Source organism: Electrona antarctica (genome assembly GCF_951216825.1).
Source record: "Electrona antarctica genome assembly, chromosome: 14".
In the NCBI taxonomy this organism is placed as follows: domain Eukaryota; kingdom Metazoa; phylum Chordata; class Actinopteri; order Myctophiformes; family Myctophidae; genus Electrona; species Electrona antarctica.
In genome coordinates this window covers 35,714,129-35,726,815 of record NC_136795.1, presented here as the reverse complement: position 1 = coordinate 35,726,815, position 12,687 = coordinate 35,714,129, and the positions used below count along the sequence as shown (strand labels likewise).

Genomic DNA, 12,687 nt, shown 5'->3' with positions numbered 1-12,687 from the left:
GTGGGTCTTGAGGTGGATTTGTGGGTTTTACCCTTCCTTAATAATAACTAGAGCCTTTCAAACACCCAAGGATGCTTTACAATTACAAAAATAAACAAACTTACTATTATTAAACTAACTAACATGCTATTTATAGCGCCATCATATTCCATCTTGATTGGCTAAGATTGGCATCTAAAGTTTGCAGGAGTGGCTCGTTTTGAACAAAAAAGTCATGAACGTAGCGTCCGATGGCCGTTCAAATTTGCACACACATTCCGACTAGGCAGAAGAAGAAATGACAGCCTTTTCACATTACTGTTATTAGTTAGTTAGTTTGTACTGTTATTCGCCACCAACAGGCCGGTTTTTGCAAAACACATTTTGTGCTATTCCACCTACAGATTTTGTCCTCACAAATCGATACACATTATCCTAATAGTCATGTGATCAAGACAGATCCGATCCACTCTAAAGTTTGCAGGGGTGGTCTGTTCAAATCATGAATGTCGGCTTGCCGTGAAACTTCACCGCCATTAGGCCCACTTTTGATAAACACATTTTGTTGCTATTACTCTTATAGATTTTGTCCAAACATCACGCAAATCGGTACACACTATCTCAATAGTCATGTGATCAAGACAGACCTGTCCGATTTCTCATATTTCATCCTGATTGACTATTTTGACTTCTACTACCTGGCCTGGTGGAGACCTGTGCACATTTTTCTAGTTTGACCCGTTTCTATCGTGGGTTATTATTTTTCTCTTCTTATCTCTCGGGCTCTGACTCTACCTCTATGCTCTCTCTTCTCGCAGAAACTACAATATGATGTAACAAACGGAAAAAAGAAAGAATTTCACCCACCAGACAATAAAGCTATACGTAATTCTGATTCTGGTCTCATATGTTGAGGGAAAGCTCTCTCGTTCATACTACTGTAATGACAGCTGCTAAGCACTGCTCCCACACTGCTCTGTAATGGCCGGTCATTTAAAATCAAAATGAAGAAAAGGGGAGGGACATCATTTCTTTTTTTGTGTCCATCTCCATCTCCATCTCCTTTGTGTCATCATCATGATAATACGGACAGAAAATTGTCTCGGTTCTGCAATCTGTGATCACACTCTCCCCCTCATGTCCACTCCTGCCTATTCTAATCGTTGTATTTTACCATGTCCATCATCAGCATACTGTCTCCATCTTACTCCTACAACACTGTCTTTCATGAACAAGAAGTTAGAGAATCGCCCTCTCTGCCCATCCTTCCGTCCATTCCTCTGGCCATTTTCTGCAGGCCAATAAGTGCAATGAGACTAGAGGCCTTTAACGAGATCTATGGGGAAATATCCCCTCCTCTCTCTCTTTCTGTCTCACGTCATTTAAGTCCACACCTTTATCCTTCATTTCTTACTTTCTATAAGTCTCTCTCTCTCTCTGTCTCTTACAGCCACTCCCATTTCCCTACTCCTCTCTCTACCTCTCTCTCCCCCTAATCTTGCCAATTCACAAAGAGGATGAGGACTCTTTCTTTATACATTTCGAACCACAGACCCTCCCACCTCTCCTATCAAAGATCCTCACTTCCTCTTTCTGTTAAACTGTCACGTTCTCATGCTCTCTCCATTCTCCCTCCCCCCATATCTCCCTCGAACTTTCCTCTCTTCCACCTCTTCCTACAGTATGGCTCCATCTCTCTTATCTCAGTCCCTCGTCACCTTTTTTGTTATACACTTTCATTAGCATTCTACCTCTGAAGCACCCCGAGAAGCCAGTGTATGGTGGTCAAAGTCAATGTGTTCTCTGAGTGCTTGACAAGTGTCTGTGTAGTGAGTGGAATTCCACTAAAGGCAGTGAGTGTCTAGAGACAGAGAGAGAGAGGAGTGTGTGTGTGTGTGTGTGTGTGTGTGTGTGTGTGTGTGTGTGTGTGTGTGTGTGTGTGTGTGTGTGTGTGTGTGTGTGTGTGTGTGTGTGTGTGTGCGTGCGTGCGTGCGTGCGTGCGTGCGTGCGTGCGTGCGTGCGTGCGTGCGTGCGTGCGTGCGTGCGTGCGTGCGTGCGTGCGTGCGTGCGTGCGTGCGTGCGTGCGTGCGTGCGTGCGTGCGTGCGTGCGTGCGTGCGTCGGTGCATGCGAGAGAGAGACATAGTTTGGGGACTGTGAGAGTAAGAGAAAGAGAGAACATTGCGTTGTCAATTGTCAGGCCAATCCTAACCTCGCGTCACCAGCCTTTTCACCACAGAGGAAAGCCTGGTATTCGTGTTGGTAAACTGGTAAACCTGGTAAAGCCTGGTATTCGTGTTGGTAAACTGGTAAACCTGGTAAAGCCTGGTATTCATGTTGGTAAACTGGTAAACATGGTAAAGCCTGGTATTCGTGTTGGTAAACTGGTAAAGCCTGGTAAACTAGCCGTGTTGGTGTGTTTTTGTTCCCCACATAATGTGAATCAGTTACAGTTGGGTGCCACCGATATTGTCCCTTATCATTTGACCCATTTAGGCCTGACCTCAAAATTTAAAAAAAATCCTTCTAAATCCTCCAGTTTTCTGAAATAAATATTTTCACGATTTTTCAAAAATAGCAGACCTACAAGCTCGTAGCGCGCCACTCGGTGGCGCGCTATGAGCTTGTAGATCTGCTATTTTTCAATAGCTAAATTATAACATAATGTTTAAAACACCAAAAGGGGTTTTGCGCAGATCACGCAAACCTCAGCAAAAAGAAACGGACAATATCGATGGCCTCCAACTGTAATGTGAATCAATTAGTTTAGTCTCACCAGCCTCGCTACGAGTTAGAATAGAACATGGACATACCAAACCATTATTATACCAAAAGAAACGAAACAATTATACCAAACGAAACAAGTTTTAAACTACGGGAATCATTTTGGAGGTGCGTGGTGGTTCTGGTCGTTTGTTCCGGCCACCTGATGGTGTAAAGTTATTTCCGCTACGACCGGATCAGAAAGCCGAAAATGGTATTGATCACAGGCTAGGCCAATCCTGCTCAAGGCCTAAAGTACAGTATAAAGATTTGTTTGCATCTTTACAGGCCTAATTCATACTCCGTAGTACCCAACACAGAACCCACACACAACACATTTACACACAAATAATGTGAGACAAATAATGTGAGACACGAATTCAACCAAGTTATTTTCAGCAAGCAACACTATCGTGCTATAAACCACCCCCCCCCCCCCCCCCTCACACACACACACACACACACACACACACACACACACACACACACACACACACACACACACACACACACACACACACACACACACACACACACACACTTCATAACATTTGTGTTTTTGTTCTGGTTCCTCCCTCACCTCATTAGAACACAATTAACAAGCAATTAGAGTTTATTGAGGGCGAATTAGCTGACATGTAGAACAGGCCTAATGTAGTGGGATGGTACTGTAAAGTGATATTACCCAACACTGGAGCGAGGAAGTTAAAGGGAGGGAGGGTGAAGAAAGGCTTTAGAGAAAGACAGAGCGATTACCCACAAGTTAAGCTCTATTTTATACTTATGACAGTGTTACACCGTGAAAATAAAGTTTGTGTGGGCTTGTAGATCTGCTATGCTATGTTCAACGTTTCCTGTTAACGACAGTCCCGAAATAGGGAAACTCTTAACGTTTTCAATCAAAATCTGAATTTAAAGGAGAATTCCAGACCTTTTTCTTACCTTAAAGGAGAATTCCATGCTAGAAGGCTTTCTTACCTTTATTTGTAGTCGTTACGTCCCCACCTAAGAGGTCCAGGTGTTATTTTGTGCAAAAGCTCCTTATTGGCTATTTCCCCTACCATAAGCCCTCAATGAATTGAATTGAATGGGAATTGAATGGGGCTATGGGGTGTTGTGCTAATTCGCTTATTTCCATCGCTCAAAATTATTATTTTTTTGTATATATCCTCTCTTCATAATGTAAAGAAATATCCCAAGCGGCACACTTTACTACTTATTTCGATGGAAATAAGCGAATTAGCACAACACCCCATAGCCCCATTCAATTCCCATTCAATTCAATGCAATTCATTGAGGGCTTATGGTAGGGAAAATAGCCAATAAGGAGTTTTTGCACAAAAAAAACACCTGGACCTCTTTGATGGGGACGTAACAACTACAAAGAAAGGTAAGAAAGCCTTCTAGCATGGAATTCTACTTTAATCTGGTGTTATTATATCCAAGAACGAGTGGTACATTGTGAAAAACAACAACAACAACGAGTCAACAAAGACCCAGCGTGCATGCTCTGAGCTGCGGCCCGCCTTTCTTCGCCTCTACCACTGGTTTTTGGATAATAAAATCAGATTAGAAAAGGTAAGAAAAGCGCTGGTCCGGAACTGAGAGTGGGTGGGAGGGGGAGGGGTGACAAAACACTAATAACCAATAACCCAATCAGCCAGGTCTTATTTTGTAAGCCTCAGTGCCCAGGTGATTGGCATATTAATGATTCTACAGGCGTGGCATATTGCATAATTAATAGATCCGAGGATTGTAATTGAGGGCAAAGAGAAAGCCAAGTTTCACGCACTATAAAACGGATGCAACGGACGGATGAAACGGATATGGAGGTTTTTTAGGGTGAGAAACGTACTTGACAAAAAATATTTCTATTTCTGAAGATTTAAACGTGTGAACTTTTTTCTTTTATTTTTTATGAAATATTTTTTATCCCACGATTTTGCAACCCATTTTTTCACCCAGTATCAATTATCTAATGTAATCCTGGGCGTTACACTTCCTCTGCCAACCTGGGGGGGCAGCGGACTGACCTCATGCACCTTTGCACCTGACAGGGGGGAGTTTCCCCGGCCGGACATAGCGAGTAGAAGGAACAGGTTATTCCAACCAGTTCCTTTCCCCTCCATCAGGCGCCCCGGCTGGCCAAGGGGAGGTAGTTTAGAGACCGGGAGGTAGTTTAGAGACCAGGAGGTTTTTTGTGAGGGTACCTACCCTAGGGGACACGGGGAGAACATGCAAACTCCACACAGAAAGGCCCTTTCGCCAACCCCGCCTTGGGTATGGGCACTGATGACGCAGAAGAGAGAACACGCCCCCAGCGTCCCCAGCGGGAATCGAACCCAGGACCTTCTAGCTGTGAGGCGACAGCACTACCGACTGTGCCCCGTGAACTGTATCTTTAACCGTGGATGCCGATACTGTAAATATAGGGAGTGGTGAATAATTAATGTTGGATTTAAAGCAAATTACTCTTCATGTGACCACCGCGCTCTGACTGCAGGTGCGCTACCCGTTCAAAACATAAAATATATAACGGTAGTGGGTCGCACACACCAAGACTTCAGTTCAAAATATGTATTGCATTTTTGAACAGGGACAAACGTTTCAGCTATCCAGCCTTCATCAGTGTGACACAAAAAAGACTTGTGTTTGAGCTTGTAGATCAGCTACTTTTGCTAAATATGTACAGTTGGACACAATTATGGTTTGGGTCCAACAGTGACATGCACTCATAATGTATACAGATCAATAATAGGCCTAAATCACACAGAACGTGGGAGGAGGTAGTGTTGAGGAGGGGATTAATAGTGCCTCAGTATACAGCACTTTTAAATATGGGCTGATTGGGCACACGCACGCACACACACGCACACACACACACACACACACACACACACACACACACACACACACACACACACGCTTACATTACCAGAGGTGGTACATCAACTTCATCAGCTAATGGGATGAAGAACCGAAGACGCACTCTGGAATGTGGTCTTCTCTTGACCAATTACAAAGGTTCAGCTTTAATCTGCCTAATACCAGAGATAGATAGGCTACCTCGCTCTCTCTGCATATCTGTCCTCCCATTCTCTGTTGTCCCTAGGGTGATGTAATGGATGTGGCCAGGGCTGGCACGCACACACACAAACATCCGCGCGCGCACACACACACACACACACACACACACACACGCACACGCACACGCACACGCACACGCACACGCACACACACACACGAATATCCCTAACTCCCTATGCTTCCTAATTCAATTATCAGCACAATCAAGTCACATGTGATGATTCATTAGGACTTGACACTCATCAGAGCACTGCAGAGGAGAAGAGAAGAAAACAAGCAGGGGGGGGGGGGGGGGGAAAGACCATGGCGCCTGGCAACTGCACAAGGCAGTGGTAGATTGCCCAGTTCCTCGAATGTGGGACAGTTGGCAGTTCTGGAGTGGAGTGAGCGTAACTTCTGCCAGTCGAGCCAACATTTTCCTTTTTTCCCCCCGTTCTCTTTTAAATTTAGAATAGCCAATTATTATTTGATTACCCCCCCCCCCCCCCCCCCTTATACGCCCCTTTTTTCCTCACAAATTTCAGTAGTTATGCCAATTCATCCTCCCCACACACATGTCTGTGTTGCCAGTGCCACGGTTATATTATCTTACTGGTGAGAAGCCCCCACCTACTCCCCCCACCCCCCAGATGACAGATACCACCCCAGCCCCGACAAAGATCGCCCTCCCCGTCCAGCTTCCTTTATTCTCGAAAAAAATAAACAGCTTTATAGTTTATAGTTCGTATAGTATCCAAGGAGTAAGTAAGACAATTAAAAGCTGCCCACCAGACCTGAAATTTCATCATTTTATGGCCACAGCCATTTGGCCTTTGGTGGGGCGTAAAGGCATAAAGGCCAAATGTCAGGGCATCAAATAAAAGAATAAAATAAAGTCCACAGAATCAGAGTCAATGTAATATTTTGAGGGGAGAGTTAAAATTCAGAATCTCAAAAAAGACACTGGCGTCTAAAAACGGCGTCTTAACAAGAACGGTTGAGGACTGAGAGACAATCAGTCAATCAGTACACTCAGCTGGGGTGGTGTGAGCATGGGTTCAAAGCCACTGGGGCCTCAGGGCCCATCATTTCTTGAGGGGTAGAAGGCCAAACTGAGGGGCAACATTGGTCGTGGCCTTCATGGCATCTGTGAAATCCTGCCCGGGTGCCTACAAATTGACTGCAATTCTCAGGCTCAGAAAATACCTAACAATTAGGCTACATCTCCTGTTACGAAGGCTTTCACTTAGAGCTCCATATATGGGCATAACCTATAGCCCCATGTATGGAGACAACAGCGATATCCAGCGCTGACATCAGACTAATGTAGCATTGTATTAGAAGCTTCGACATCCCGGTTTAAGTTCGGATCGAACACCACTGCAGCACTGGTTCGAGCTATCCTATATCTCCCATTACTAATCTCTCAGAGATTCAGAGCTCTGTGACAAAACACGCACGCACACACGCACGCACGCACGCACGCACGCACGCACGCCCGCACGCCCGCACGCACGCACGCACGCACGCAAAAATTACAAAAATGCAGATGGATTCCCAGATTAGCCATTATGCGGCAGCCGCCTGTCGCAATACAAGCACCGCCAAGATATGTTTTATTGGATTTTTTCTTTCAGTAAGAGAGCCAGTCGTTTTCAGTTGTTTCGTCAAACAAACTAAATAACTGACCCGGAAACTGCACAAAATCTAAAGGCAGCTCCAGACAGCACAGACGGTTGGCTGTCGGCCAGTTTGAAAGCGTCGGGAGCAAGCTCCCGTCGCTTGCCGCCGATATTGCCTTTGCGACGCATCGGAACCCGTTGATGCACTGTAGAGTGGATCTTACCTACCTAGGTTCCATCCTGGAGGCAAATCTTTCTGGTGATAAAATGGCCACCAACGTAATCAAAAAACTAAAAAAGTCAACCAAAGAACAAGATTCCAATACAGGATCTCCTCACTGGTGCAACCCAGATTCGGCACAAACAAGGGACTAAATTAATTTCGCTCCTATGCCACCAAAATGTAGAACTCCCTACCAACAGTCATTAAGACATGCAAATCCCTTGACTCCTTCAAAACCGCTCTCAAAGGGCACCTACGGACGGCTGCAATTCGAAACTGGCCCCCGTAAAATCTGAATCCCCCAGCCCACCCGTGACCCACCCACCCCTTTTAACCTTCATATGTTTTGTAAGTGTATATTCGTACGTCTCTAAATGTTTTGATGAATTGAAAATGGTGGGCCCAAGTGTAATGCTTTATGGTGTCGTCCACTCAGTTAACAGTTTTTGTATTGAGTTGTACTTGAAATGTACTGTAATTCTGCAAACTGTTAATAAATAAATCAATCAATCAATCTCTAGTCTTCTCGTCATGTTTCAAAGCTCACTACATGTAGTGTGAACTAGATACCATATTCTCAATCTCAACTCTCAATTCCAATACCAATCAATCAACTACAAAGCAAAGCTACCGAAAAAAAATTAGCAGTTGTGTTTTGTTTTCGTTGTGGGATACAGAGAGGTTGCCAGATTCTGTGAGTGAAACAAGCGACCAGGTCTATGAAAACAAGCCCAAAAGAAGCAACCAGTTTCATCACTTGAGCCCTATTACATCAGCTAATTTATAAATAAAGAATCGTGCAACATGCAACTATGAAAATGTAAGCTATTTTACAGGAAAACTAGCCCAAAGTCGCTTATAATAAGCAGAACTGGCAACACTGCAAACCAGCACTACAGGAAACTTTGCATGGGCAAAAAATAAATAATGTTTAATCGGCTGACTGGTTTGTGTTGATTAAAAATGCTAGTCTGTGAAGATTTCCTACCTAATAGTTTTGTTTTTCCCAACACTACTCACCACACAATTATTTTTCTCCAAACACAGACTAATCAAATATAAATAAATATCATAATTGTCCCTGACAAAATGCTCAGACTCATTCTTATTATTATTAAGTGATAAAAAACACAAAATGAGGAAAATGTTGATCCAGTGGGTGTGGTTTTGACATCACTCTCTGGTCTTGGTACTCCATACTGCTAACTTCATAGTCTGGTCACAGTTTGATTGATTGATTGATTGATTGATTGATTGATTGATTGATTGATTGATTGATTGATTGATTACTTTATTGGCAGAAATGTAAACAGTACAGAGTACGGTCAAACACGTCCAAAGGGATCACCGAAAAATGGGTGTTCAATACATAATCATGACATGAAAAATAACAACACAATTCAAGTCATCATAAAAAGTAAAAAATAATAAAAAAAAAGATATGTACAGGTTGGGGGGAAATGAAGGGGGTTATAAGGAGGTGGGGGGTAGTCACTTGACTAATGTGGGAGAGAAATCTAGCCTGGGTTCCAGCCTGATTCGCTGTGTTCCGTGCATCTGAAATGTCACTTAAGTGACATTTAGGAGCAATCATTTCCTCTCCCTTTGGCATGCTGACGCCAGTGATTTGCATTTTTTGAGGGAGGGAGTCAGGGCATTCCACACGTGGGTGGCAGTGCTGTGGAAGGAGAATTTACCCATGTTTGTTTTAAAAGTGGGTGGTACCAGATCGTTGTTCTCGCTTCCTCTTGTATACAGTCTCTCTCTGTGTGTCTGTCTGTCTCTCTCCCTTTTTACAATCGCACAGTATGCAGCCCCACCCCCCAAGGTACTTATCTTTGGTACTGATTGATTTAACATGAAACATGAATAGGTACTCACTCAGTAATCATTTGGTCGGAGCGCTCACTACATCTATATAGCCTGCAGAGAGGGACTATTCATATAATGCCATTAATAGGCAAATTGAGGTCCAGCGCGCACTCCAGGTGGCTCGTGTACTGTCGTTGGTCGACAGGTGGGTAGGACAAATGCGGTCAGTGTTTGTCTCTGGTGGTAAATGGTAAAATGGTGCATTTATATAGCGCCTTTATCCAAGGCGCTTTACATAGATTGTGCATTACATTCACCCATTCACACACACATTCATACACCGATTGCGGCGGAAGCCATGCAAGGTACCAACCAGCACATCGGGAGCAATTTGGGGTTCAGTGTCTTGCCCAAGGACACTTCGACATGTAGACAGGAGGAGCCGGGATTCGAACCGCCGACCCATGGATCATTGGACGACCTGCTCTACCTCTTGAGCCACAGTCGCTGGTGATTAATAGGCAAACACACTCTGTACTCTGATTGAGCGTACAGTACGTCACCAATATTGGTAATTTGCTGGTCGCAAGCCCATGTGGTTACAAGTTATGGATAATATCCATCTCCGCTCACTAAATCCCATAGCCTGGGGGATGATTGCTCTATTGTTAGGCGCGTGAATCTCGTTTGCGTCCCGCCTGCCTGTGATTGGCCTACCGACACTGCCCATCTTGACTGTCCTCAGAGGTGGATATAATGCTGGATAGTCAGATGCGAGGTTACTCTCCGTGGTGGGATATAATACAAGTACGGTATGATACAAGAGAACTATAACTTGTACGTTTCATTTTTGTAGAAGAGGCAAATTAATATTGTTTATACTGTTTGCTTTGGTGGAATAATTGATTGAACATGCACTTCGGAATATGATTTGATTTGGGTGTGTTCTAAAATAAAGTGTTTGTGTTGATTATTGTGTAATTTGTTTGTATGTGTAAACTTGAAACATTATTGTACTATAAAATGGTCTATTTTCCCTTCATATTTATCCTTTTTAGTGTAATAGTATTAGTTAACTATAATTAGATTAATACATGATAATCAACACTAACACTTTATTTAGAACACACCCAAATCATATTACGGAGTGCATGTTCAATCAATTATTCAATCAAAGCAAACGGCATACACAATATTAGTTTGCCTCTTCTACAAAAATAAAACCTACACGTTAGTTACAAGGCTGCATTCTGTCGCGCGTGTCAAGCTGTCATTCTCTTGTTGTATTATTTATTTCTCAATCTCACCACGGAGTAACCTCGCGTCTCGGAGGACAGTCTGAAAAAAACAGGGGTTGGTCATGCTGAGGTTTATTGTGGTCAGGTGGTGCACGCACATCCCAGGCTAATTCACAATGGGTGCAAAAGAAAGAGTATAAGTCTGCACACCGTTTTGAAAGCTCCCAAAAAACGTTATTTTACCAAGGCGGACAAAAAAAAGTTTCGGCCTCTGTGGCCTTCGTCAGGTAAGGTGCTGAGGTTTATCACACCATTTAAACCTCTGTGTGTGTGTGTGTGTGTGTGTGTGTGTGTGTGTGTGTGTGTGTGTGTGTGTGTGTGTGTGTGTGTGTGTGTGTGTGTGTGTGTGTGTGCGCGCACACACACACACGTATGCATGAGTACAAGGCCTCAACAGCTGCAATACCGCTGCTGCTGTTGAGCTTCACAGTACAGTACAGTACAGTACAGTACAGTACAGTACAGTACAGTACAGTACAGTACAGTACAGTACAGTACAGTACAGTACACTTTATCTATGTCTTGCACTTGTTCTGTGTGAGAGAGCTGGGTCACCTTGAAGGTCTGTCTCTTTCTAGGATCAGACACATTGCTGACAAGAATTTAGAGGTTCTCTTTTCTTTTTTGCTGTTAATGCTATTGTGTGCGTGCGTGCGTGCGTGCGTGCGTGCGTGCGTGCGTGCGTGCGTGCGTGCGTGCGTGCGTGCGTGCGTGCGTGCGTGCGTGCGTGCGTGCGTGCGTGCGTGCGTGCGTGCGTGCACAAACCTTAAAAACACTATGCATTGAAGATTAGAACTGATGATCACCCATACAGAAAAGTGTGGACAGCAGTAAAAAGGCAGGAGTGAATTGTTTGGTAAAGGGTAATTAAAAACAACTTATTTCATAACAACGGCTTGGATTTTACTTTCTACAGGGAAGTGTGCTGTGACTAAAGAACATGGTGGTGTGGTAGTTTGACATGAAGTTTGTGAAGTGAACTTGATAATGAATGTGTGTGTGTGTGCGTGCGTGCGTGCGTGCGTGCGTGCGTGCGTGCGTGCGTGCGTGCGTGCGTGCGTGCGTGCGTGCGTGCGTGCGTGCGTGCGTGCGTGCGTGCGTGCGTGCGTGCGTGCGTGCGTGCAAAAGGGGTATTAGGAGGGTGGCTCCAGCGACTGACCGTTTGTTTGATGTCTGGGATGCCGATGCGGAACACCATCATGGAGATGTGGGCATCCTCAGATGCCACTGAGTTGGAGCTGTGCTCCTTCACTAGCGCTTTAGTGTCTGCTATTGTCTGTCTCCTCCTCTGCTGCTGGGCCTGCATCTGACTGGCCGTTGGCTGTTGGTGCGCGGGTCCCGGGTTCGACGAATAGGGATTCGCGGCGTGCCCGGGATTTCCGGACCGTGTCTGTCTGTCTCCTGTGGTTCGTCCGCCTTTGCCTGATTGCCTGTGCCCCTCATCCCTGCCTCCCCGCGATAGGCCGCCTCCTGCTGATAGGCCGCCGCCTCCTCCTCCCCGCCTCACTTCCTCCACCTCCTCGTCCTCTCCTTCCTCCTCTCCCTCCAGCTCTCCGTTCTGCTCGTCCTCGCCTTCCTCGTCGCGGTCATCTTCCTCCACCTCCTCCTCCTCCTCCTCCTCCTCTTCCTCATCCTCAGCCCCTGGATAGAGATGTCGATTGTTTCCCAGCATCCTTTGCTGCTCCTCGTCACTGGAGAGGGGGCTGAATGGCATTGTCATGGCGACAGGGAGGGTGGCACGGGCGGCAATGGCATCATTTTCGGAGAGACACTGTCAAGAGAGAGCAGACACCAGAAGAGCGTCAGACATATTATTATTATTACTTGCGCAAGCAGAGCGTGCAAGTACTGTGCGTATGTATGGTATGTATGTATGTATGGTATGTATGTATGTATGTATGTATGGTATGTATAGTATGTAGGGCA

The 12,687-nt window shown here is 45.0% G+C and overlaps 1 protein-coding gene across 1 annotated transcript in view; it reads right to left on the bottom strand.

The window, feature by feature from the left end:
• The window catches only part of shank1 (SH3 and multiple ankyrin repeat domains 1), a gene marked incomplete at both ends in the record, with an annotated part of 62,504 nt that extends 50,023 nt beyond the window's left edge, over window positions 1-12,481 (bottom strand). Inside the window, one exon of the mRNA XM_079520243.1 lies at window positions 11,921-12,481. Coding sequence (XP_079376369.1) covers window positions 11,921-12,481 — 561 coding nt within the window. The remainder of the gene's footprint in view (window positions 1-11,920) is intronic.
• Between the last annotated feature and the right edge of the window lie 206 nt (window positions 12,482-12,687).